The sequence below is a fragment of the Porcisia hertigi genome, chromosome 10, assembly GCF_017918235.1.
Source record: "Porcisia hertigi strain C119 chromosome 10, whole genome shotgun sequence".
NCBI classification, from domain to species: Eukaryota; Euglenozoa; class Kinetoplastea; order Trypanosomatida; family Trypanosomatidae; genus Porcisia; species Porcisia hertigi.
Window position 1 is genome coordinate 240,877 of NC_090569.1, and position 26,931 is coordinate 267,807.

The 26,931-nt window shown below is 56.8% G+C and overlaps 7 protein-coding genes across 7 annotated transcripts; all 7 read right to left on the reverse strand.

The window, feature by feature from the left end:
- Window positions 1-1,308: 1,308 nt before the first annotated feature.
- Window positions 1,309-1,938, reverse strand: JKF63_07651 (uncharacterized protein; the record flags this gene model as incomplete). Its single annotated transcript, XM_067903583.1, has 1 exon — window positions 1,309-1,938. The coding sequence occupies one exon, from the start codon at window positions 1,936-1,938 to the stop codon at window positions 1,309-1,311; it is 630 nt and encodes a 209-aa protein (XP_067759064.1).
- Window positions 1,939-4,160: 2,222 nt separating this feature from the next.
- On the reverse strand, window positions 4,161-4,760 carry JKF63_07652 (uncharacterized protein; the record flags this gene model as incomplete). The annotated part of the gene is made up of 1 exon (XM_067903584.1): window positions 4,161-4,760. The coding sequence occupies one exon, from the start codon at window positions 4,758-4,760 to the stop codon at window positions 4,161-4,163; it is 600 nt and encodes a 199-aa protein (XP_067759065.1).
- A 1,116-nt stretch (window positions 4,761-5,876) lies between these two features.
- JKF63_07653 (uncharacterized protein) lies at window positions 5,877-11,954 on the reverse strand (the record flags this gene model as incomplete). Its single annotated transcript, XM_067903585.1, has 1 exon — window positions 5,877-11,954. One exon carries the CDS (start codon window positions 11,952-11,954, stop codon window positions 5,877-5,879), a length of 6,078 nt encoding a protein of 2,025 aa, XP_067759066.1.
- Window positions 11,955-13,446: 1,492 nt separating this feature from the next.
- JKF63_07654 (uncharacterized protein) lies at window positions 13,447-17,043 on the reverse strand (the record flags this gene model as incomplete). Its single annotated transcript, XM_067903586.1, has 1 exon — window positions 13,447-17,043. One exon carries the CDS (start codon window positions 17,041-17,043, stop codon window positions 13,447-13,449), a length of 3,597 nt encoding a protein of 1,198 aa, XP_067759067.1.
- A 2,369-nt stretch (window positions 17,044-19,412) lies between these two features.
- On the reverse strand, window positions 19,413-19,736 carry JKF63_07655 (uncharacterized protein; the record flags this gene model as incomplete). The annotated part of the gene is made up of 1 exon (XM_067903587.1): window positions 19,413-19,736. One exon carries the CDS (start codon window positions 19,734-19,736, stop codon window positions 19,413-19,415), a length of 324 nt encoding a protein of 107 aa, XP_067759068.1.
- Window positions 19,737-20,778: 1,042 nt separating this feature from the next.
- On the reverse strand, window positions 20,779-22,392 carry JKF63_07656 (uncharacterized protein; the record flags this gene model as incomplete). The annotated part of the gene is made up of 1 exon (XM_067903588.1): window positions 20,779-22,392. One exon carries the CDS (start codon window positions 22,390-22,392, stop codon window positions 20,779-20,781), a length of 1,614 nt encoding a protein of 537 aa, XP_067759069.1.
- A 1,630-nt stretch (window positions 22,393-24,022) lies between these two features.
- JKF63_07657 (uncharacterized protein) lies at window positions 24,023-26,464 on the reverse strand (the record flags this gene model as incomplete). The annotated part of the gene is made up of 1 exon (XM_067903589.1): window positions 24,023-26,464. One exon carries the CDS (start codon window positions 26,462-26,464, stop codon window positions 24,023-24,025), a length of 2,442 nt encoding a protein of 813 aa, XP_067759070.1.
- Between the last annotated feature and the right edge of the window lie 467 nt (window positions 26,465-26,931).

Genomic DNA, 26,931 nt, shown 5'->3' on the forward strand with positions numbered 1-26,931 from the left:
GCGGACCAGTACAAGCCCACACCGGTACACAGAGTCATACATTGCCCCTTCACCTGCTCTGGTTTCGTTCCACCGGCTTGGATTCTTCACGGAGTAGACTCGCTGTTTCTCCGATTCGTATCATCAGGACGCCGCTGTACACACACACACACACACACACACACACAGTGTGACACCCTGAAAGCGAAGAGGGTGGGGGTGGTGGTGGTGGTGATGGGATGTTTCCGTGTGTGTGTGTGTTTTTAATCAAACAACCAAAGCGAGAAAAAAGTGTTGACATCAGAGGCGATGAATCACAGAGCCACCACAACACAGGGAACACGGATAACTTCACTATATATAAATGTGTATATATATACAGGTATGTATAGTGGGCGCACACGGTCGGAAGGGGGTGAGTGGTTGGGTGGGTAGAAACCCCTCCACACCACCGCGCTTCATCACATACATGTACAATTCCTTTTTGCTCTTTTGTTGTACCTCTGCTCTTCCGCCCACAACCTCCGGCAGTGTCAGCGTTGCAACCGCATGCCCTCCCCAGACTCTTTTTTTTTCCTTGAGAGGCGCGAGGGTGCAGATAGCCCTCGTCTCAGTATCACCATTTTCACACACACACACACACACTTTCCTCCTCTTCCCCCCCTTTTCTCTCTACCTCCCTCTCTCTCTGTGTGTGTGTGTGTGTGTGCGTGTACATGTGTTTAGCTGGAGAAGAGAGGAAAAATCTTCTTCAACATAACCATCCTCGCCCTATCTCGTCTCCCTGCCCCCTCCCTCCTCCATCCCCCACCCCCAATCCTTCGCGCCTTTCTCTTTTTCTCCCCCCTCATCTCTCTACTGCAGCGTTTGTATTCTGTCAGCGACACCGACCGCTGGCCCGAAGAAGTGAATAACAATAACAATATATATAATAATCTCCCGCTTGTTATCTCTTGATGTGAAGGGGTGGGGGGAGCCAGTCGGCTAGTGTACTCCCCCTTCTCCTTCCTTGCTCTCCGTCCATTTGTGTGCGCGCGTTGGCCCGACATGAGAGCACCAAAGGACAACATTACGAGGGGGGGGGGGGCAGGGAGACATTACCAACGCGGACACACACACACACACACACACACCATATATATATGATGTATATGTTGGAGGAGGTTTTACCTAGAAGGGTCATGGTGAAGGGAATGGAGGAGAGAGAGGGGGGAGGGGGAGGGGGGCGGCGGAGCCGGGCGGCAGAGAAAACACCAGCCACATCCCACAGCACACCTTCACATCCATCCGTTACAGAACCGTTTTTTTTTTTGCTATCCATTTCCAATTTTAGCAGCAGCCGCTGCTTTTCTTTTTCGCCTCCGAGTTCTCTCCAGGGTTCATGTTCACACTCCTGCCTTGCTTTGGCGCCGAGCGGTCGGTCTCGCGGGTCTGCGGGGCGGCCACGACATCGTAGACGGACTTGGCAAGCCACTCAAAGGCCTTGTCTACGTTTGTCTTCTCCAGCGCAGATGTCTCTAGAAAGGACAGGCCGTTCTCACGGGCAAAGCGATCGGCTGTCTCCTTCTTTACGACACGCAGATGCTCCAAATCGCACTTGTTGCCAATCAAAAATATGCAGCACGTAGCCGGAACGAATATGCGCAGCTCCTGGAGCCACGTTGGGATCGAGTCGAAGGAGGTTTGGTTGGTGATGTCGTACACGAGCATGGCGCCCTTCGCGCCGTGGTAGATGGAGCGAGAGATGGCGCGGAAGCGCTCTTGACCTGCCGTATCCCAAATTTGGATCTTCACATCACGGTTTTCGACCTTGACGCTCTTCGTCATAAACTCTACGCCGATGGTCGACGGGGTTTCATGGCTGTATTCGTTTGTCGTGTACCGCGTCATGAGGTTCGACTTACCGACGCCGCTGTCGCCGGTGAGGACAATCTTGAAGCTGAGGTTGGTCTCCTCCATCTTGTGAGCCCCGATCAATTCCTTGTCACGACGACTCGCTAGTCTCCCACGTCCTCGACCAGTAGATGAAGAGGGATGGTTCGTGTAAACCCGACTTGGTGGCTTGCACCGATTCTTCTCCCCTTCGCAGTGTTACGACTATGAAGAAGAATGGATTGGGGTGAAGGGGGATGGGGGGGGGGGAGCGGGGGGAAAAAAATTGCGTGTGTGTGTATATATATAAAGAGGAAGAAGAAAAAAAAAACGGAGGGACCACCAAGGAAACACACGCACACCCTGCAAACCGTGTGAAGAAGGGGAGGCAAGCAAACGGAACAGAAGTTCAAATACAGAAGAGAGGGGCAATTGTGGAAGACACAGTCTCCGTGTGCGTCTGTGTGTGTGCGTGTGTCTGTCTGTCTGTGTGTGTGTGTGTGGGGGGGGTGGGAGGTGAATAGTGTCGAGAAAAAGGTGAGAGACGCGGTAAAGGAGTAAATATATATATGCTGTGAGGGTTGCATCCGCCGTTAGTGTGTGCGTGTGTGTGTTGGTGTGTGTGTGGTTGGGGGGGGGGGGAAGAGAGAGAGAGAGACAAGGAAAGACCGTGTCAGATCAGGAAACGTAAGAGGCCAGCAGACACACAGAGAGCACACCAGGGTGATAGTAGTGGGGAGAGAGGGTCCGTGAGCGGACACACACACACACACACACACGCACAGGTATATGTATCTGTTACTGTGGGGTGGGGGGGGGGATGAGACATACTTTGAGTACACACACGCGAGATGATCGTTGACGAACCAGCACCGAGACGCAGGTGGCGCCCCCTTGAAGAAGACCAGCGGTTGACTAGCATATCCATATACGTGTATATCTATATATATATGCACGTGTATGCACTCTCTTCGTCTCTCACCACCTCTCCATTCTCTAGGTTGTCTCCAGAGAATCATTACAAGGGGGACTTCACTCTTTCATAGACCCCTCCGCTCCCCCCTCCCCATCCTCCTCTCTCGCTTCGCCCTCTGTGCCAACATGTTTTTCCGCGAGCATATATATCTGCTTTCCAATGACACCCAAGACGGCCGCAACTCCCCCCCCCACCCCCCACCCCCCACACACCCACTCTTTAATTGTTTTAACAGACACGCTTTTCCAGATGCGCGGAGACACCCACAACTGCATCACTCTTCTGCCTATTCCCCCCTCCCCCCTTCCCTCCTGCTACTGTGCTAAAGGACGGTGGGGGTACATGGCTCAGATCGGCGAAGAAGAGGAGCAGGCGCAGCAGCTTCACCAAACAACGACCGAGGAGGGGAGTCAGGAAGAGGAGATGATTGGTGTGGGTGGGTGGGGGGTGGGGAGCGACAGATCACGTCACCAAACACACACACACACACACACAGACAGACACATTCACAGCTACACATTCATGCACACCAAAATATCCATATATATATATATATATATATTTGAAGGGATACTACGGGAAGGAGAGAGAGACCCCCCCCGCCAATACAGAAAAAAAAAGCAAAAAAAATGATTGAGAAAAGAGAACGATGTTTAGTGACCATCTACGGACGTATGTCTGCTGCGCAGGCTCGTTATATGCGGTAACGTGACAGGAAGGGGGGAGGGGGGGAGGAGGAAACGGGAGGAGAGGGTGGGCAGATATGAACGCCGCGTTCATACTCGGAGGATATGCGCGTGCCCATCACCTGGCCCGCCCCAATGGGGGGATCCCTCTCCACTCTCTCACACTTTTTTTAGATACTTTTTCTGTTTCTAGACAATAATGCCAGTATCATACGCATATATTTTTCCCCCCTCCTCTTCCTCCCCTTCCCAGACACACACGCACACAAAAAAAACAATTGCCGGTCAGCGCGCATCTCATCATCTAGCCGATGCCCCACTTCCTTTTTCTCGACACGAACTTGTCCAAGACCCCCACCCCCACTTACCCGCCCCCACACGCTTTCATCGATCTCGAGTTGCTCTAGGAGGAGAGGGGCCTCCTCATTCCGGGCCTGAGCACGTTTCTTTTGGTATCTCACTTGCTTCGAGAGTTCTTCTTTTTTTTATTTGTTGTTCCACTCCTCCCCGCTTCTTTATTTGTGTGCGTGTGTGTGCTTCAGTGTTTATGATAGAGTGTACCGTAGCCGCCCCACTTTCGTCTCTTGCCACTGTGGAGGGGAGGGGCGGGAGGGGAGGGGCGGGCGGATGGACGGGCGGGCGGGCCTCTAGTTGCTTATGCCCATCTCCACAAAGCGCTCGCCGTATGTCTTCGACTTCACACGGGCTAGCAGAACCGTCTGCACGTCGAACAGTGCGATCACATAGATAAACATGTTGATGAAGGCGGCTGCGAATAGCAGCGCGTTGCCCCTGCACTGCGCCACCGGCTCACCAAGGCGGCCAATGGTCACGTTTCCCTCATCTTCATCCAGGATTTTACCGATGCTGCCGATACCGGTGTAGTTGCCTATGATATCCAGTCGGTGGGCGGCGTTGCAGTCGGCCACCACCGGTGCCGCCAGCCCCATCGAGTGGGCCACCAGAAACACTGTGGTGAGTAACGTGAAACTGACTGCATAAAGCAGGCGGTACGCCTTTCGAGGGACAAAGTGTAGAATGAGGTATCCAATCACCGAGGCGATTCCGAAAATGATGCCCAAGAAGTGCGCAAAGCCAGACTTGCTGAAGCTCTTCGCGTGTGTGATGACCGATCCAGCACCGGCGATGTAAAGCACCGTGAAGAAGGCCATTGCAAGAGCGAGAATAAGAGAAAAGAACTTTCGCAAAAAACTCAGCACGCTGTCACAAATGGAAGCGAACCCCATTTTTCCCTCTTTTTTTTTCTTTTCCCTTTTTTTTTTCTGCCCTCTCCAGCCCCCCCTCCTCCCTGTAGGCTTGTCGGTGGTTCCTGATGGTGCTGCGGATTGCGCAAGATGTGCACTCGATCAGATGATCGGGTGGTGGTGGTGGTGATGGTGGTGGTGGTTTGAATAACTTAGTTCACCACCTGCGATAGCGTGCGAATAGTGTCGTCTAGGAGCCCCACGAACAGAGGAAAACAAAGAGAAAGAAAGAGAAAGAGAGAGAGAGAGAGGCTCAGTCTTTCTGAATGTTTGTCGGGGTATGGTGTGTGGTGGAGACGAGCCTTGTTCCTCACGTAGGGGTTTTGACTACAAGATGAAGGAGAGAATGTATACGGGAGGAGGCACCCCAAAAAAAAAAACGCAATGAAGAGAGTGTGTGAAAGGGAAGCGAGGTGGTGTTGGTGTGGTAGGGGGAGATGTTTGCGTATGTTGGCTGTGCTAAGAACCAATCAGGGTGTGTGGTGTGTGTGTGTGTAAAGCTCGGTGTCCATTGGACAAAAACCAAAAAAAGGGGGGAGGGGAGAAGACAGTCGATGGAAGAAAAGACACCGAGAGGGTTCAAAACATTTTTTTTTGGCGGAGGTGGTGGAGGAGGGAGGGGCAATGACAGCGGACACCCCCACTGCATGTTTTCTTTTGTTGTTGTTCGGTCTTGGACACGTCCGGGCCCACCACCTCGCCAGCAGCGGAGATGAGCTCCGTTCCATGGCGGCATGCATCAGTCCGTTCACGCGTGGGTTTTCTCCTACATTTCGCGCTTTCTGTGGCACACAGGTGAGGTGCAGTGCTTCGTGTCTTGCAGAGGGGTGGGTGGGGGCATTGCTGCTTTTTTTTTATTTTCAAAATAATCTTTTTCATCGTGCCATGACACTGGGGCTCACACGCACACGGGAAGCATTTTCCCCCTTTTTAAACGGTGAACACCCCCCCCCTCCCTCCCCTCCCTCCCCCTCCCTCCCTCCCCTCCCTCCCACTCACTCACTCACGCACCCCACCACCAGTCCACCCACACACACCCGCGCGCATTCATTTCAACATTAGGGAAGGAAAAAAAAAGTAAACGGCACCCCACTCTTTTCACCACCGTACAATGGCATCTTCTGAGACGGCGCTGGCGTTGCAGCCCTCCAACGTGACTTTTCCCCGCGACACCACCAACGTACAGCTGTTTTTAAACTCCATTGCGCAGAGCTCACGCACGGCGTACCCGTCCTTGATGGCATTGTCGTACCCATCGCGTCGCAGCCGCTCTTTCGTCACACCATTGACGCACATCCAGCTCTCCACGTCCAAGGCGTAGTACGGGTAGTGCGCGTTGGTCTGCGTCGCGGCCGTGCAGCAACAGTTTCGCGTAAAGCTGTCCCAACTGTCGTACCCAGCCAGCTCATATCGAAGATTGGCATCGGCTCGACGCACTCCGCTAATGAACGTCCAGTCGACAACATGCAACATGCCGCAGAAGGAAAGGGTTAGTGCAATCGTGGCGACAACACCAATCACCATGAGGAGGAAGGTGAGCACACGCCGTACTGCTCCGTTGATCTCATAGTCGATGTAGGACTGCACCGTGGTGAGCTGTTTGCGGTGTTCCCAGTACGACTCCTTCAGGCGCCCTCGCAGCAGGTAAAGGCAGCGGTACTGCTGGATGAGCGGATCTGCCGGGGTCGAGGAGTGCACTTGTGACTCCGGGGTGGAGCCGCACTCGGATTCGGGTCTGGGCAAAGGTCCGGCTGCCTGGGAGAGCGGAGAGCATGTGGTGGGGTGGGGCTCTCTAGTCATCGTCGTTGGCGCCGTTGCCGCATTGCTCAACAAGTAGTTCTGGGGCGTGTGCGCAGTCCTTTGACCCAGTTGGTGCCGCTCCGTCGCGCCGTCGGCCGAGCCAACGGAGCTCTCTCTAGAGAGGGACGGGTGCGAGGGGAAAAAAAAGTTGTCATGGCTAGACGTTGTGCAGTAGGGGATGTCCGCCAGCGGCGCTGTCGTCGCGTGGTTCTGTGGAGCCGCCTCCAAGGGGGAGGCCGGCATTGTCGTATGAGGGGGAATGTTGCCTGCAATGAGCGAGAGCAGCATCGAGGGCTGTTGACCGGCCACAGACAGCGGACGGGGTGATGGTGGCGTGTGGCGGCGACCTCCCTCTTCCCGCGAAACCACGTCACTCATGGCCGGCGATCGCGAAGGCGTCCGCTGATGCCTGACCTTGTCATTGCCGTTTGTGAGACGACGCACCATTTCTTTTGAAGCCAAGAGCCAGTTGCTCGGCAGCAGGCACGTCCACCAGACCCTGCTCGCACCCTGTGGCCGTCGCTGCTGCCCCTGTTCCGTGCCCCCTGAGCTCGATGTCGCGCGTGCAGACCTTTTTGTGGCGGGGGCGCTGTAGCTGCCGTTGGTACCGGTGGTGTCACTACTACTGGTGGAGCCAGTGCTACGGCTTCTGCTACTGCCTCCGGCATTGTAACACGTTCTTCCCCAGTTGATCGCCGGGGCTATGTTGTCGTCCTGTGCAGATTCGTGTAGCAGCTCCATCAGCAGTGGCCCCCACTGCTCCAGCCAGTGCAGCCGGCCCTCTAGTCCAGCCCTCTGCTCACCTTCAACACAGAGATTCCCGCTGACGCCGCTGTATCCGCAACGCTTGTCGGGTACGTGTGCTTTGTGCATATCTGTGTCCAGCGGCACGAACCCCATTTCCTTGCAACACTTTTGTTGGCAGCGCATGGCCACAGCCTGGCGCTCATGGGCGGCCTCACGCACAGGGTTGTTTGGCAGCGAAGGGTCAACTCCAGAGCTGAACAGAGGGCATCTGTCCAACTGGGACGCTGGCGGAGGGAACGTGTGGGAACCGTAGCGGCGCTCTCTCACCTCGTCCGTAGCGTTCGTCGGCGTCTCTGCACTGTGTTGCTGTTCCATGAGCTGCACGTAGTACTGCCGCTGCAGCGACAACATAGTCCGTGGCGACGACGGCGGCTGCAGTCGCTGGTCTGCGCTCCGCGCGGCGCTGGCCGAAGAGGTGGACGTCAGTCGAACACTGCAGAACAAAACCCACGGCGTCATGCTTCCTGGCACATCCACGACGCCAAACATCGCATCGGTCGGATTTGCCCAGAACGCCTTTCGGGTGACCTCCTGTCGCCTCTGCTGGAGCTCTTGCGCCGTACACAGTCGCGGAAGCCCGCTCTTCACAGCATCGTGGGGACAGGCCTGCCGGCGAAGGCAAACCTTTGCAAAGCTGAGCACCGCACCCCGACGGCTAGTGGGCTCATTGCAGTCACACTCCACGCGGGCCCCACCACGCAAAGGACTCCGCGAGAGGCCGCCCCCCCGTGAGGGATCAGTCGGGATTCGTTGCAGGGCGTTCGGCGCAGCCTTGTAGTCGGGCGAATGGGTTCTGATCCTCTCAATGGGGGAGGGCGCGCTCCTGAGCGTACCCACACCGTCGGTTGCCGCCGAGTCGACGGGGGGTGAGCAGGATGGGATGAGGACTTGCTGCTGTAGCGGTTGTGTGACCGCTCTCGCTTCACCGACCAGCGTCCGCTGCCCTGGCAGCGGTACATCCGATCGGGGAACGGCCAGTGAGCTAGACTTGCGCCAACTTGCGCTGTATAGGTGAAGCAGCGCGTTTGTGAACCACCACGTCGCACGCACGCGTCGCGCAAAGTAGAGAGATGGAACGAATGCTTCGGTGGCCTCCAGCGCGTATTCTCCAGCGGTGGTGTCTGTCGTAGATATCCCCTCACAACGAGGCGGTGACAGACCTTCGCTACGCTCCTGGAACGTCTCGGGCTGCGGATGCCGCTGCTTCGGCGGCGCCTCGTGCGAGTTGTCTCCATCGCCCTCGCCGTTGGAAGTGGAACTCCTGGATGGATGACGATGGTGCCGTGGCGACAGCTGAACCTGATGGGGATGTCTCGGTGTTATGGGCACGGGGATTTCGTTGGTGGCAGGGAGGAGAGGAGGGGGCAGGCTGTTCGGTGAGAGCGCGCCAGTATTAGCCCTCATCAAAGGCGATGGTGGTGGTGGTTGTGTGCCGGTCCGATTGCCGAGGGTTTGCAGCGACGGGCCATAGGAGAGTGGATTTACCTGCACCTCGAGGGTATAGCCCCGGAGGGATGAGGTACCCCCCCTCCCTCTCTGCCGAGGCAGACTATTTCCTGAAGGGGTGGAGACGGGGTGCCGGTTATGTGATCTATCTGCAGGATATCTGCCCGCGTCTGTTCGCACTGCGTTGGTGCCGTGTGAGCCCCTGTGTTGATGTAACCGAGACGAACCCTTCGAGTTCTGCCGTGACCGTTCTTTTGATACGCGACCTGCTGACGTGTCCAAGGTTGCACCGCTTCCCGAATCGCAAGCCTTTCCCGACGCAGGGTTGGCTGCTATGGTCACCCCAGAGGGCTGGAGGAGCGGTGCTAAACACTGGATGGAGGAGGCAGCCACAGTGATCGTCGAGCGACACCGCTGGTGCACTTGACACTCGGTGGGGGTATCGACTCCTGGTGCAGTAGATATGACACCAGAATGGCCACCAACGCTGTGATGGTGAAGCTGCTGCTGCTGCTGCTGCTGCTGGTCGCAGCCGCGGAAGAGTAGGAACGGTGCTGCCATCGACTCGACGGCGATCGCGCACAGCGCCTTGAGAGAGTCCAACAACGTCCGCGCATTGAAGAGCGCCGGCAGTTCTTGACGTGTGTCGACGCTTCGTGTTGATCTTAGGGAGGCGTGTGGAGGCGACGTGGTATCGTGATTAATCGCCGGGGTGGAGAAGAGCGCGGGCGTTGTTCTGTCAGAAGTCTGCATTCTGCTCCAACTACTTGCGATGCCCGGGGCGCCACACGCAGAAAACCGCTGCAGATCCCTGGAGGGCTCAGGTGGCACCAGGGGTGGGGGTGATTTTCCAATCGCTGGGTTGGGGTGGCCCGCCGTCAGGGCAGCGGGGCTCAATGAATTACATTTGGGTGTAGGGTCGAGTGATGCGCTCGTAGGGTCACCGCTCTGCGGGGGTACGGCGACCTCTGCAGGTGAGACAGACACGATGCCTGCTGTCGTTGCTGAGGATGGAGGGAGCGGGCTTCGCGAAGGGTCGTCGGGGCCCCATCGCCGAGTCTCACCATCATCTCTGTGCCCCTCCAGACTCCCCGGGCTTCTTGTCTGGGAATAAAGTGGCGGTAGTCCATCTTTGGCGCTGATACCGACCTCGGCGCTGCTTGCTGCTCCCTCCGCCATGTCAGCAGCCTTGACATCACACGGCTTGGACAGCGGTGAGGGCCTACGGCTTTGCGTTTTCTGCTCGCACGCATCCGTCACCTCCTGCACCAGTTGCTTTTCTAGGAGGTCGGCCCAGCGACGTTCCTTACGCAGCGACAGCACGGTGCCAACCACCAGCGATATAACAGGCACGCCAATCAGGGCAACTAGCAGAGTAACCCACACCGCAAAGGGCACGGCATCGCGTCCCAAGCTCCAGGAGACAAGCGCCACAACGCCAAGTACACTCACCATTGCTTGCAGTGCAGGAAAGTAGATGGCTTCGGTGGGCTGCGAGAAGGGCCGCAGGTACACGGCACAGCACAGAGCAATGAGCGGGACCACCACGAAGAAGAGCATGCCCACCCAAGCAGTATTGTGATCCTGCCCTCGTTGCATCACGCAGCCAACGACAGCAAGTATAATCTTTTGCAGCAGGAAGGTAAGCCGGTAGAAGCGAAACTGGGGCTTGTAGGCGCGGTAGGCAAAGGCAGCGCTGTTGCCCGAGACCAGGACTTTCTGGAGGTGCAGCTCCTCGGGTGTGAAGACTTTGTAGTAGCGTTGCTCTAGAGGGTAAGCGTCCCGCAGCATCCGCACACCGTACTGTGCAACGTAGAAATGCAAGTAAGGCAGGAAGAGGACATAAAAAATGAGGATCAGCACGCCACCCGCTAAAAAAAAACCATCCACGCCTTCGCACGGCACACGGGGGTCGTACGCAAGCCGAGGCTGCTGGTGCGATGTCGCGCACAGGCTCTGCTGGAAGGCTGCGGGGCACCTCTGCGCGTATTGATCGAAGTTGCACGACAGGCACCAGGTCGCCGGGCTTGCAGACGACCTGTCGGTGGCGAAAGCCTTCTCCGTGTCGTGCGACTTTGGATAGAGGGACGCGGCGTGTGAAAGTCGGGACCCGGCCGCGCAGGTCACTGGCACACACTGGACAATGTAAATGAAGTTGGTGACGACATTAATGTACAGGAAGGAGGCCACCATCACGATGATGTCAAGCGCGTTCGCGTCCAGGGCAGCGCGGCACGTATACAAGAATCGCCGCCCCTTGGTGAAGAGGCTCATGGCCCACCACAGCGTCGCCAAAGCGCATATGACCAGAGTGATGCCTCCGAATGCTCTGAACACGACGCTCTGCTGCATGTCGTGGATTGCTGGTATCGATATCGCGCCTAGTAGCACAAGGCTGCCAATCAACAGGAGCACCACGAATCCCCCCTGCAACAGCACATCTTCGATATCGAGGTGTGCAATATTGAATTCCCGATTCTTGGCGTGCACCCGTTCTGCCGCCACCGCAACAAGGTTGATCCCTTGGCGGTCCACCAGCTGCTGCGTGATGCGTTGGCGCTGCCGTCGTTGCTGTTCCTCGTCGATGAGTCGACCAAGCTCTACCGCGTCGTTACGCAGCCTCCGCAGACGCGCACGTCCCATGCAGAGAAGACCCACAACCAGCAGCAGCGCAAAGCACGGCAGGCCCACGCCGCTGAGGATACCGAGGGTTGTCTTCGGCGGCAGTGACGACCCGGGTGCGGTGAAGAAATCCACGTTTGCCAACACGATGAACCCAAAGAGAAACATGAAGAGGGTGGTCAGTACGCACAGGAACCAAAGGTAGACGGGCTTACCGTATACGAATAGCAGACCGATGGTTGATAGCGCTAGCGGGGCAATGACGGCGGCACAGACAAACTGCAGTCGAATGTCTAGTGGGAACCATGAGGGCAGCTCCACGCGGAGAGGATTGTCGTACCGCTCCTCTTGCTTCATCCCGCTATACACGTCGAGGAGTGCATACTGAATAATGTCCAAGGGGCCCATGAAGAAGGATGGAAGCGACTCGGAGGACAGGTTGATGAGCAGTGCGATGTACTGGATGTACGTCATCGTCAAGTCCACCACATCAAAGAACATCTTGACAAACTGATCTACGAGTACTGGGAGTCGCACGATAGAAAAAAAAAAGGAATAAGGTGGGGTGGGCGCAGACAACGAAGGGGAGGGCAAATACCGGTTTACACAGATATATATATATATTTTCTCACCACTCTCTTCTATTAAACAGTATGCACACGCACACACACACACACACACACACCGAGGCAGAGTATGTGTGTGTGTAGGGGGGGGGGGCTGATCGTTAAAAAAAAAAAAACGTATGATTCCCCCTCCCTGTCACAGAACGCTGGCCGCAAATAGTGAGGGAGGGAGGGGAGGAGGAAGGGTCACGTGCGCACAGACCCACAGACCCCACACAGAGAATAAAAAAGAAAAACAGAATGGGCGGGGGTGGGGTAAGACACCTACAGAAACAGTTTTCTACATATATGAAATCGAAATGCACATTAATATGAATATATTTATACATATATATATATATATACACACACACACAAATGCACACCCGTGTATTTTTGTGTGTGTACACTCTCTGCAAGTCTTCCCCCTTTTTTCTTGCGTCCAGAATAGCTGACCCTTCGTGTTGTAGAGAGCTCTGTGCCACCGCAACTTTGTGAAAGCGGAGGACGGAACACCTTTACTCAGCAGGCGTTACACGCACACGCCCACACGTGTTCGTCGGTGTATGGGCGCGGTGTATTGCTTTCGATTTTTTTTTTTTGTGTGTGTGTGTGTGTGATGTACGCGCAGGTAATCATGGAAAGGGGGTCGGCAGGACCCTTGCATGATGGGGGAGCGGGGCGAAAGCGAAGGGGGTGCAGAAAGGGGAGATGCTTGAAGAGCAAGAGAACATCGTACGAAAGATTGAGCAGCCCAGACAGGGATGGGCGGCGGTATCGTGAGTTACATCAAAGGTGTGGCGATGGGCTGCGCACTCCTCTTTAACCCCCCAACCACCCCTCCTCCCCCCTCACTGGCAAGTAAGACTACTTTTTTTTTCTAACCTACAGCACCGGCGGAGATACATTGGATAGATGGACATGATCGAGTCGCTCCTACGCCCCACCCTTTTTTCTCTATATAGCTTCATCTCTAGCCTGCAATGGGTGACGGTTAGATGGGGCGAGCACGAGTATGGGGGCAGGGGTGCACGCACAACACATCCAACAACTTCTTCACCCTCCTAGCTACGTCTCGTCGATGTCCTTCTAGATTATTCTTGTAGTTGTACCATTCACCGATAGAGACAGCCTTTCTTTTTTCTTTTTTTTTGTGGAGTGGTGAGGAAGAGGGGGGGGGAAGCCCGTGGGGGAGGCTCAGTTGGGTGATGAGAGAAGACACGCAGCGTCCATGACTGTTCTCACCTGCTGACATCACGGACATCAGATTTTTTTTTGTGTAGTTGAGGTGTTACTTTTGCTTCCTTATTCACCCCCTTTTTATCCAGACACACGTGTGTGTGCGCGCACACACACACACAATTTTGGTCTTCTCGTTTTTTTTTGTCTCACGACGACGGTGCACTTTCAATAACGCGCAGAAGCCCCACAGCGGCGCTTACAATGCCGGCCAAAGCCCCGTAGGGGTTGAGAATAGCGCTCAGTGGGGCATCCGCTCGAAAGGTTTCGAAGCCACCAAAGCAGTACTTGTAGGAGAGAAACAACTCGGCGAGGCAGCGGGCCTCCAGCAGCACCGTTGACGTCAAGTTGGGGTGAATGCGGAGCAGCCAGAGGTAGTCAAAGAACTTACGCATGATCCACGGGACAAAGAGAATCCCAGATGAGCGCTGGGATGGCAGCTCATGTACTGCAACACTGCTCTTCCGACGCTGATGCATCTCATCTGCCGATTGCTCGGCAGCGACGCAGCCCTTCAGCATGTTGCTTCTCGTGCCGCTGCTTTCTCGGTGCTGCTCGGATGCGTTGTGCCGGACGCCACTGCTGGGTGTTAGCGTCTCCCGCCGCGTTTCGGAGTTGCGAAGAGACGACTGCAGCAGCTGGGACTCGCCCAGCTTGACCTCCTCGTTGTATAGTTGCACCCAACGCGGTTTCTCGCGCTCCATCGAGCCGGCCATCCCAAACGGCAACTTCTTCGAGTGGCGGTGGCTTCCCGCACGATGGCCGTCCTCACTGAACGACGCCGCCGTGGCGGGTGTACTTGCTGTGCGCTGCGCCAGTGGCGTCGACGCACCACCAAGTTTATCGCCCACCTCCGCCTCGTCGCCCTCCTGCTCCGAGTCAAGTTGAACTTCGCGGTAAAGGAAGCCGCAGCGGCTGCACGCCGGCATCAGCTTTGCTGGGTCTGCTGCTTCCAAGTAGGACAGGCTCGACACGAACGGCGCACCGTAGTCGAGATCCAGAGGAGGAAAGAAGAGATCCGTCTTGCGCCGTGCGATGCAACCATGCGTGCGCCAGACTACATCGAATGGGTCGTCGTCGCCGCCGCAGCCGCACCGGCAGTGAATGTTTTCCCTGGCAGTCGCGTACTTGACCCAGCCAGGCTGCAAAAGTCGCACTGTATTGAGTATCACATCGATGATGGACACCACGAACCAGCAGCGATTGATGATGCGGGTGATGGTGTGGCGATGCACCTCAACAAATGTGAAGGATCCAAACTTTTCTGTAGAGAGGATGGTGACGTCTCGCAGGAATCGCCGACAGGCCGCAGCCAAGTTACGGATGCCCAGAAGCGTCATGAGCACCACGTTAAAGTCCGATGCACCCTTGCGCCACCGCGCCGGCAGCGCCGCAGAGGCGGGCTGCAACTCTCTCAGCCAGTCCGAGAGCGCGGTCGCGTGTGCTTGCCCGCGCACGTGGAGGCTGCTGTTCGTACTTGAGGCGAGAATGCTTATGTCACTCTCCTTGTTCTCTCCAGCTGCCCGCGGCGCCTGTGTCCTGTTGGGCGTGAGTGGGGCTCCCGTGTACGTCGTCAGAGCCAACGCCGAGGCGGGGTGGCCGTTGAGTGCCGGTTGGCCTTTGCACAGCTCGTCATCGACGGACGCCATGGCCGTCTGTGTCTGTGTTGTGGTGATATCAGTCCCACACGTCAGTGGCTGTGGCGGCAACCGCGTATGGGCGCTGCCGACTGTACAGGTGGAGCCGGTGGTGGTGTCGTCAGTTTTCGATGTCGCTTCAGACGTTGATGCTGCCGCATACGATGACCTATCCGGCTTCAGCGTTGAGAGGTCAATGGTGGTATGCGGTGTCGAGAGGGTGGCCGCGAAATTCTCGGAATGACTCGGCGGCACGGTCGGTGCACAGGCGATGTGCCAGTGGTTCGGCCCCGACAGTGGGCCCTCCCCGGGCATCAACCCCCCACCACTTGCTAGCTCCGGCATCAGCGAGTTTGTCATGGATCCGTACGATAGCGAGTGCGGCGCAGGCATCAGCGGCGTGTCGTCGTGCACGACATGGCCCTCCACACCTGTGTGAATGTGATTGTTTAGATCGTTGCTGGTATTGCTGGTGCTCGCCGTGGAGGTATCTTTGTCGCTCTTCGAGGCTGGTCTCAGGGGATGTAGCAGCGTTTTACGGCCCGCGCCTTCGAACCTGTCTGCCCTGAGGTGTGCACGCGGTGCGGGGACAGAGACTGCCGTCGTGTGGTCGAATTCGTCGGTGGCCGCGGTCATGCAGGCGGGGGGCGGTGAAAGACCGTTCCAATTCTGCGTGAACTCGGCACTGCTTGCCGGTGTGTCCATCGTGTGTGGGATTTTTGTTCCTGATTTATCGCTGCCTTGCTCAGCACCAGAGGCCTTCGTCAGGGCGGCGTCGACGAGGCTGGAGGACACACGCGACAGCACCAGCGGCAGTGGCAGTGGCAGCGCCCCGTCGACATCCTTATCGACACCGCTGTGGCCTGTAATGCGGGGGTGGACATCAGAGCTTTCGGCGAACATTTTTGTCGTACTGTCTTCCTCGATTACGTTCAAGCTCGCAAGTTGCGGCGTTCCCGAACGACTGTCACGGCAACCCCTCACTTCGATGACGTTGCCGCCGGCCGGGTTCACCTTGGAGGTGGGCGCGTGCGTATTGTCCACCAGCAGCGCACTATACACCGGAGACGTCGACGAGTGCTCAGACATAAGCGGCTGCGCGTGCCCGTCCGGCAACGCGGAAGGCTCAGGGGACTCGCTCGGAGACAGTCCGAGCGTCGCCTTGGTAGCTTGAGCCCAGCGCAGCGGCTTAAGCGACAGGGACCGGCTCCGCATCGGCGACACGCCCATCCACACCAACGTCTTCTCCAGGCCCGATGCAATAGACAGCATCACGGCGCACGAGAGGTCCGCGATGCTCTTCTCGTACTTCATCCGCATTCGCTCCAACACTCCCTGCAGCATAAATAAGTTGAGCAGGCCACGACCCATCTTGAACAGACTGCGGCCATGGCGGATCGTGTTGTAGTTGCGGTAAAGCCGTTCCGCCATCGGGGCCGTGAGCCCTTGGACCTCAGGTGAGAAGAGTGACGGTGTGTGCAGGAAGCAGATGGCGAGCTGCAGTGTGTATTGCATAAGCTTAAACAACAGGTCCCGGCCATCAGAGGCAGTGAGAACATACAGCAGCGTACTTCGCGGCAAGTCGTTCGGGATCAATAAGCCAACACTGTTGCTCTCATAGAAGCCCTCCACGCGCACCTGCACACGATCTTCATTGGCATCCTCCTCGGTGGCAGACACGCCACGGGCGCTGGTGAAGTCTGGCCCACGTGAGAACGGGTCGCTCGGGGGGAAGGGGGAGGACGGGGAGACGACTTGCGGGTAGAGGAGAGACAGGCTCCTCTGGAGCGATTGTTGGCTCTGATGGGTGCAATAGTCTTGCACAGTGATGCTGTCCTTGCTGGCGTGGAGGGAAAGGGATGACGCCGGCGGCAGTGAGATGGGGGAAGCAGATGAAACAAGATCGCCAATCGAGTCCAGGCTTGGTCGAGCCACGAGGGGCACAATGGGGTCACTGTGATGGCGGAGCTGCAGATTCGGGAACGAAGAAGAGGTGCCCAGGATCTCGTGGCTATCCAGCCGTGTAAGTGCCATGATGTTGCCACCACCACCGCCGCCGCCAGTGTTGCTGCTGTAATTGTAGTATTGATGACCATCGGGGCCCACCATGCGTTTGGGGGGGAACCGATGCGCACGGAGGCTCCCTGTTCGGGGGTTTTCGGACATCGAGCTCGCCAGCGGGGAGGCGGATGCAGTTGTCAGGGACAGCGATGGCGAGGACTGAAGGCCCATCCGCCGATCTGCAGAGCCGTGATCCATGTTTTCTTCTTCTAAGTTGTGGTGTGTCGATGAGACAGCGTCGTGTGCGTATGTATGGACAGGATGGAGAGAGCACTCGCATCCAACTAGAGGAGAGGAGGGGTGGTGGTGGTGGTGGTGGTGATCCGAGGCCGCTGCGTGGCACGCCGAATAGGAGTCGCAGGAAAAAACAGCAATCGACAACAAGGAGAGATTTTAAGGACCGCTACGGTGATTGAGACCGTGCAGGGGGAGGGGGAAGCAGTTACAGGCACACGCACAGCAAGACGGATGGTAGAAAAGAGGGCAACAGAGAGAGGGAGGGGAGGGGAGGGAGGGGTGGGGACGAAACGCAGCCGTGTAACAAAAGGGGGCTTGAGCCTTGTTTTATCGATGTCACGGAGAGAGTGAGGGGGGGGGGAAGACGGCGCTGGTGTTGGTGTTTGGCTGAGAGGCACGAAGAGAGAGGGGGAGAGGGAGAGAGGGGGAGTTACTTTGAATAAATGGCACGTGAGCTCTGCACGGAACACGTACCCCCTCCCCTCCTCTTCCTTTACAGGCAACACTGAAGCCGCCAGACGCAGAGAAGAAAGATCAGCAAGAGGCAATGGTGTATGGGGGGGGGGCACGAGATGATTGTCTAGCGGGTGGTGTAAAAAAAAAAGTGGAGGTGTGGGAGTTTGTAGTCGCTACCGTGAACAGTTTAGTGGACAACGGACAACGAAAAAAAAATCCGAGGACCTCCACAACGTAGCCTTGCGGTGGGCACAAAGAAGGTGCCGCGCTCTCTCTCTCTCTGGTGTGTGTGTGTGTGTGTGTAATAGAGAGAGAGGGGGGGAGGGGGATGGGCTCTTGTCTTCCCCCAAATTCGTTACATAAGAGGGACTCAGTCGCTCACCTTTATACCCCCTCCCCTCCTCTTGACACCCCCCTCCCTCCCTTCCCAACAACCCAAAACACCTCGAGAGCGGTTCGTGAGGGGGAGAGAGGGGGGGGGTGGGTGTATAAATGGGAGAGAAAAGAGAAACACAGAGATGAATCGTCTATCACGGGCTGTATGCCTCTCACACACACACTCTCTCTATAAATAAATAAATATATATATATATGTATGTGCGCGTGTGTATGTGTGTAATGTGCGGTGACACATGCACTAGTGAAGGGGCAGTCCAAACGCAGGAAGGAGGGGGGAGGGAGGGGGAGGGGGGGGGACTTGTACATTCGGTACATCACGAGTTGGAAAAAAGAAGAGAGCAAGAAAGAAATAGAGAGCGATGAACGCAAGGGGGCAAAAGGTGAATAAGCCACACATGGTGTGATGAGAGGATGTCTGTGTGTGAGGTGAAGGGGGAGTTGGACACGGCTTGCCCCCTCCATTCTCACCCCTCGTAGTCATAATGAGAACAACAAGACTTGAAGACATGTCGGATGCATGCAAGGGAGGCAGACAGAAGCGCTGCGCCTCCGTGACGAGAATGCATAACACGGTTTGAGTATTCAATTTTTTTGTGTGATTGTATATTACAGCACACACACACACACACACACACACACAACCACACACACAACCCCGAAGGGGGAGAAGAGAGGGGGCACACTATACGTGTGCGCTGCCGCACCACCACCACCACTATCCCCCCAAGACTCATCCTTGAGAGCGAAACAAACAACATACACCTAGGCAAAAAAAAGGGGGTATGGAAAAGGAGGAACGGGCATCCGGTGGGTTTGAGATGAGGGGGAGTTGAGGGGATGCGAGCCGTGGAGGCAGAGCAGAAAAAAACAACGGCCCCGCTTCTCCCTCCTCCTCCTCATCCCCCCCATCCCCTCCCATCCCATCCCCTCCCACCGCCGCGCTTCTTTTCAGTATGATTTACTTTACGTGATGGGGGAAGAACGAATGTGCTCACGAGCGCTGCAGGCGTTGGAGTAGCGCGTCCATTGCGTGAAGGACCGCGACGAACGAACAAACAACCGTATTAGAGTAGTCGCCACGTGACAGAATGCCAAGACGATAGAGCTACGCCGCCGCCGCCGCCGCAGCAACAGACAACAACACACCATCGCCTTCACATACGAGTCGTAACCCCGAGAGGCAATGGAGAGAGGTAGATAACCCTGTCGCGCTATTAGTAGCGCTTTAACACAACCTCCCTCTCCCCCCCGTTTCCTCTAGGCACACACACACATATATATATATACATATATATGTATGCATTCCCCAGCGTCTGTGATGTAGCTTAGACGGTCTCCGCCACGTACTCGACAGCGTTGGCGGCCTCGCTGCGGCGTTGCTGAGCCGCACTGCTGGGCTCGTATGATGGGAACTTTTCCTCTCGCACACGGTCATCCTTGAGGCTGGTGCAGTACAGCCAGCCGAGGCCAAACCGCTCATTGTCGCGTGTGTCGACGGCCATGTTTACGGCAACAAGCAACAGAAGGGGGCCCAAGAAGTCAAGGTATGCCTTGCCGACGTTCTTCACGTACGACGCCGTGAAGCCCAAGAGACGATGAACGGTGCTCTCCCCACCGTCTTTAGCGGATCCTCCTTTGATGAACAGCATCCGTGGTGCCAGTGAAAGAGGCGCTCACCGTGAGTTCTGGATGGGGGGGGCGTTGTTAGCGGTTCCTGTACGTTGTGCGCACCGCGGGTTGACAGCGTTTCTGATGGTAGATGTGAAGATGGAGCCCCTTCCCCTCGCAAAAAAAAAAAAAAAAAAAACAAAATCGACGCCCTGCACTGGGTATTGGTTATAATTAAACAAACAACAGCAAAAAAAAAAACGGTGCAGCAATCGCTCCGATGATGATGACGACGACGGTGGAGAGAAAGAGAGAGAGAGAGACTGCAATGAGAAAGTTCAAAATGAACTTCGCGTGCGCATGCGTGAGGGCACGTTTGCGAGTGGTGTATTGACGGATCTCCCCTTGGGGGGGGGAGGAGGGAGGAGGGGGAGGAGGGAGGGGGAGGAGGGGGAGAGGAGGGGGAGAGGAGGGGGAGGAGGGGGAGGGAGGGAAGAAATAGATGAGATCAGAGGAGAGGAGGAATGGGACCCAGCGGGGCTTCACCAGCAAGCCAAGAGCGGTAGGTGATACATGACGGCGGGAATGCACAGCTGGCACACACACACACACACACATACACACACACCAAAAGAACGGAAGAAAACATGGCGGTTTGTCTGATGTGTGTACTGAGCCCAGTGGTAGCACGAGGACTTTGGGGAGAGGGAGGAGAGAGAGATTCGAGGGACACCCGCTTGATATCGCTAGTGTGCTCCACGGCAAGATAAAAGCGTAGCGATATTTACTACACCCCCCCTCATCTCGTCTTACACGCGTGCGTGCACAACGTGAGTAATACTCATGGTATTCGTAGGTTTGTGTAGGCTTAAAGAGACCCCCCAGAAAAAAAAGACATGCGGTGTCCCTCCCCCCTCATCTCCCCCCCCGCGCAGGGAAGACACGCGTGCCCACTTTTCGGTATCCCTACTTGAATTTCTCTAATAGATGCCGTTGTTTACTCGCACAGACGCGCGCGCGCGCGTAATTGACCCTCCCCCCTTCCGAAAAGAAAAAAAAATATATATATATACTTTTTTTTTCTCAGTCGGCGTCGCTGTAGTTTGCACGCACAATGCGGTGAATCTGCGAAGGCAATAATTCGCTGTCGTTTGTCACGAATAACGTAATGAGCTCCGGCGGCACGTACTCCGTGACGGGGGCATGAATGGTCAAGCCGCGGCCGCTGTCAGAGACGGATACACCAAAAGGCGAGGGCCACACGTCCTCTGGGGATCCGTAGGTAGACCATGGCATCTCTTGCGCCCCCGATCGTGCGATGCGCACCAGTCGCGTGCACAACTGATCGCTTGGATAATATGGCGACATCTTCAGTGTGGTGGTGGCCACCAGCACGGGAACCGCGAAGTGGCGAGCAGCTGCGCAGAGGACATGTGTGCCAATTGCTGCTAGCATGCCGCCGTTGGCCAAGACGTTCTCGGCACCGACCAGCACCTTGGTGCACATGCTCATGACCGCGTAGGCAGAGCTGTCCGGCAAGAGCTGTGCTGTGATGCCGCAGCTTCTCAGTGCTTCGGCAAAGTCTTGTGTCCACTCTTCCGGCAGCGGTGCACCCTCGAGGATGAAAACTTTGAAGTGGTGCCCCGCTTTAGCGGCCTCCAGCAGATAGCGGCAGATGGTGTGGCTGCACCCAAGCGTGATGATCGTATCGGACGAATGCAACTGCCGCGTGGAGCGGCGGCACAACTCCTCAGTCATCCCCTCTAGTTCCCGCTTGAACTCGTCGATGGCGTCCAAGGCGTCCTGGTAGAAGTTCTCCATGCGCACAGGAAACTCAATCACACCGCCGCCCTCCTCCAGCAGTTGCTCACGGCGGCCTGGCGCGCGCTTCAGCAGTTGCCGGCCTGGAATCTCCCTAGCCACAATGGAGCCGGTGCGCTGCAGCAGCGGCCCACCAAGGTCACTCGGCACAGATGTGCTGCGCTGTCGCAACTGGCGCAGGGGTCCACCGCTCGCTTCGCTGGCGCTGATGGAGGTGTCAGCGAAGCGCACGGAGAGGCCGCGGCGAGGGAGGGGCTCATAGGTGAGGGCATCCTTCTTGAGCGCTGGCTTCATACCTTTAGCCGTTTGGGGCGGGCTGGCCGGCTCCGCGGAGTCTTCACTGGCGTTGCCGCTGCTGGATCTGGCGTTAGTGTCGGGAGCGGTGTGGGCTTCGGCCTTCTCGTTCACCTCCTCGTCATCCGAGGCGAGGGAATTCAGTAGCGCTTTGGCTTCATGCTCGAGCTCCGCGTCGGTGGCCTTGTTGTTGGCGGCAGACTCCCGCACAATAGAAAGCACGCGACGGGTGACGTTCATGAGAAACAGCGTAGCAAACTGCGCCCGCAGAAGCGTGTCACCGGTGCGGGCGACGAGAATCAGGAGACGGCTGACCTGCATGCTCGCCACCTCGGCAGCCGGGTAGCCAGCTTTAAGCAGTTGTACAGTGGTGCTGCGTGGGTCCTCCTCGGCGTTTTGGAAAAGACGAACAATGGTGGACATCATATCCGCCATCTCCACAGCGGCAGCAGTAGAAAGGCTTTCCTCACCACTGCACGCCCCTGCGAGCCGGCCGCGCTTCAGGTTCATAATGAAGGCCTCGGCGAGGTCGCTGATGCTGCGCGACAGCTTCTCTGACTCCTCTGGAAGACTACTTGGCATCTTTCAAGGTTAGCGTTGTGGGGGATGGGGGGTAACACAGCCCAACGCGGGGCGGGGAAGGGGGTGGGGGGCAAAAGCGATCAGAGGAAAGAATAAGGGGGAAGAAGACTGCAGACTAATTGAGACGGCAGTCGTTCTATAGGTGCGTGTGTGTGTATGTGTGTGTGTGTGTGTGCCGAGATTGCGGAGGCAGGGTGAGGCGGTGTAGTAGAAAGAGAGAAAGTAATCCATCGGGTAGAAGTAGATCAGTGGTGGTGTGGGGGGGTGGGTGGGGGACCGAACGCCCCGAGAGAGAGGAACGGGTGTAGTTATCGCTGAGCCGGTGTTGTCAGATTCCCGGCCATGTGTGTGTGAGTGTGTGTGGCCCTGTCATCACCCCCCTCCCCTCCCCCTCCCTCCCCTCCCCGTTCCACACGGACAGCCCCACGGCCTCTAGACATCTTTAGACTTTCCTTTTGTGTGTGTAAAGGAGCTATATTTCTAGCGAATGCACATATCTATCATAGAGGAGGAGGAGTAAGGAGCGGGCAGGCCCAGATAACGTGTATGGGTGTGTCATGGTTGCTCTCAGTCGTCACGTACTCAGCCACAGCTGCTGCCCCCCACCCCTCCTTCTCTCTCTCTATCATCCCCTTCCATTCCCTCCCCCCCCCTCCACCTCAAGAGTGCTGACTAGCAGTTGACCTTCTCGCATGCCCTCGTCACTCCCCCTCCATTTTTTTTTGCTTTTTATGAATTACCACGTTGAGACACTGCATCCGTTATAAGATGCCACCAAGCCCATGTGCAAGCACACATGCATACACACACTCCATGAGAAAAAAAGAGAGGGCGTTCTGATGATGAACTAATGAGGAGTGTCGCAGGGTGGGGGGGGGGGAGTGGAGGAGGGAACAGATGGAGGCGAAGGGTAGGGCGGCCGTAGATGAGAGACGAGACACGTTTGCGTGCATACGCAGACGCGCACCTTCGCTGAAGGCCCGGGGGGGGGGGAGGTTAGAGTCTTTTCTAAAAGAGAGCAACACACGCGGGGTGGGGAGGGGGAGACAAGGAAGAAGCCAAAGAAGAAAAAAAAGGGGGGTGGGCGGTGGGGCGTAGAAAATGCACGCGATGCCCACACGTGCCGGTTCGTGATCCGCACCACCACCAGCTGGGCTGCATCCCCCCTCTTATCCTCGTAGTTCGAATAAGAGCCCGTTAACACCATTCAACAGCGGCCATACACCGCATGGGTGAATATGATGGTGGAGACCCCCCCCCGAGGGACAAAGGAACTCGATGTTTAGCCCCTCCCCTCCCCCCCTCCTCCCTCCTTCCCCCACACCCACACCCACATCCACACCCACACCCACACATATATATACAAAAGTGACAAACAGCAACAAAACGGCATATCACCGCGGCTATTATACAATTCTATGGAATTCTGCATAGTGTGCATGTGTGTGTGGGTGTGTGTATGTTGGGGGGAGGGGAGTGCATTGGCGTGTGCGCCTTGGTGTGATGTATGCATGGATTGTATAAAGGAGACATCTAGACTGAGGCATAGTGCGTCCCCCCCCTCCCCACCCCACACACACACACATACACACATACACATACACCACGTGCCGCCTCATCCATTCGCGGATTAGACGTGCCGCGCATTTTTAGCCGCCTTGAGCTTTTGACGGTCCCTAATTTGTGCCGACATCCGCTTTACCTCCTCTCTCCGCAGCGGGTCCTCCTGATCGTCCTCCATTTCTTTGGCGCGTGCCTGCGCATGGGCTTGGAGCGCACCAGATCCCGCCGCTTTTGCCAAACGTGAGCGTGGCAACGACAAGCGACCGCCTCCGCGTGTCGATGCCGCTGTTTTACTGTGAGTCTCGCTGTCGCCAGTCACTTCACCGCCGTTACCGCCGGCGTCACCGCCATCAGCAGGAGAGCTATAAGCCTCCGATGTGTCAGTCGACGCGTCATCGAAGTCGAGCACACGGCCACCGGGTGAGGGCTTCCCCACCACGGTGACCAAGGACACATCCTCTTCTCTTTCCTGTCCCTCGATGAAGCCGGCACCGGCCGCAGAAAACGATTTCCTACGTCCCTGAGTAGAAGAAGGTGCATGGCTCTCACGACCACCATGTGCAGCTCCGTGGGAGTACAGCAGCGCACGGGCGGTGGTGGAGGAGATGCCAGCGACGTCGGCCGCGGCCCTGCCGCGGCGCCCACCTGCACTGTCGTGTGTCGAGGAGACGCGGCGGTTGTTGGCAGGTATCACAAGCTGCTGTGTCGAGGATATCACGGCAGCGACTGGGTCGTTGCTGGCGGTGACGGGGGCGGTGGTGGGGAACGGACGAAGATCTGCCGCCCCGGCGGTGTCTACAGCCAACGCTAGCAGTTTCTGCGCCAGGACCGCAATGTGTAGCGGCAACGTCGAAGAGCGCTTCGTCAAATCGGGGGTGAACTGTATGGGTGCCACTTGCACATCACTGCGATAGTGAGCTACCAGCTCCGCCAACCGATTTACACGCTCCGCCACCCCCCTGAGAATTGACTGGCTCGCTTCGTTGGCGCCGACGTGGGCCACCAAAGAGGTCGTCGTCTCCCGTACAAACGTCTGCAGCTCGCGCTCCATCAAATGCGACGATGTCGTGCCAGCGACGACCGGGGCGGGGCCTTCCGCCAGGAGTCGAGTTCCGGCCCCAACACAGTACTTGGTTTGCTTTTCCCATTCGCGAAGCTGCTGCACTTCTTGCTGCAGCGCCGCTTGGGTCTCTCGCACGTGGTCTAGTTCGTGCTGCAGACGATTCTGTTGGTCAATCTCTGCTTGATAAGCCTTGACGAGGTCGTCAAGGGTACTGACCTTTGCGAATCGCATCATGTCACGGAACGCTACTTCGTATGCAGCGGCACGCTCATCCGCGCCCGTCGTGCTCATGCCATTATTGTCCTCCTCCTCTGAGGGTCCTGCACTGCCCTCCGGCGACGCCATGAAGGACCGTCGCCGCGTCAATGGCGCATTGGAGTTGATGCGCTGCCATTCCAGCTGCGCCTTCCTGTTCTCTGCGGCCTCCAGCGACTGTGTTTCTTCCTCGAGCTGCTGCTGCAAGTCCACCACGCGGCGCTCCTGGTGCTGCGCTGCGACCAGCTCCCTTTCTACTTCCCTTCGCTTGTGCCGCAGAGCCTTCTCCTTGAGCTTTTGCATACGTGAGGCGCTGGTTCGCAGTGCCTGGAGGTCTCCGGTGGCTGTCGCGTAGGCCGCGCGCGCCTTGTCGTAGAGCTGAATGAGCTGCAGATGGTCTCGGTGGCGGTTTGCGTACTCCTTGTCAAGCAGTTTCTGTTGCACATCGTATTGTGTCGCCTCCCTCTGTAAAGTGCTCAGATGGTGACGGTAGTTGGAGAGTAAAACACCAGCGGTGCGCTGCTTGGTGAGCAGATTGTTCATGAGTTGCTCAAGCCGCATTATACGCAGATACACGGACCGGTTGGCGCCCATCAGCGACTTCATCGGGTCTAGCGTCGCCTCCGACTGCTCCATCAGCGATTCCTGTGCTTTGACTTCAGCACTCAAGGCGGCCTCGGTCGCGCATATGTCATGCAACGCCCTGTTGTGTCGCTGACGTGCGAGGTGAATGCGCTGGGAAAGAATCTCCATCTCAGCCTCTGTCACGGTGGCCGGCCCCCTTCCCATACTGCTCGGGTGTGCGCAGCCGCCGTTCGTCGTGACGAGTCCAGATGCCTCCGCAGCCAGCACATCGCGCCTTCGGCTCTCACCGGCGTGAATTATGTTGCGTAGCGTCGCATTCTCATCACAAAGGGTGCGCAGGTGGCGCCTGTACTGGACAAGCTGTTTCTGACGCTCCTCCTCCAAGCGTGAGTGCTGCTGCAGCGCCTCATGTATCTGCTGGGAGAGGAAGGACACGTCTCGCGAAGTGCGTTGTGCCGAGAGGGCTGCGGACGCTGGGCGTGGTCTGCCACCACCAGCCGAAAGGGATGGCCCCTGCTGACGACTCTGGCTGAGTGATCGCTTGCTCCTCACATGTTGACTGACGCTGTCGGGGCCCACGCCCGGTGATGGCGATATGGAACGCATAGTCGCGCTGTCGACCACCCTTTCTCGAAGAGAAAGAATCCCCTCCTCGTCCCAGTACCCCTTTTTTTTTGGTTGTTTCACGGAGTCCGCGACGTTGTTGCTGTTTTAAGGGAGGGGGGGGGGAAGCGGTGGCAGGGAGGAGAAGGGGGAGGCTCTAAGTAGGTACTATAACTGGTTTATACATGTACGAGTGGGGAATCACAGCGTGCGACATACCCCCTCTCCTGCCCACGCGAGACAAACGTTTTATACAGACGCCCTCCCCTTGAAAGAAAAAAAAAGGCTCTTTGGTGAATGTTCTACAAGAAGATGTGCGTATATGCATGCAAAGGTGTACACCCCTTTACAGATCTCCTCTTGGGTGGGGTTGTGTGTAAGATATCTAAGCCACACACACACACGCACACACACAGTGAGTCGGTGCGATAGGTTCAACAGAAGAAACAGCAAAGAAGGAGGACATGTGA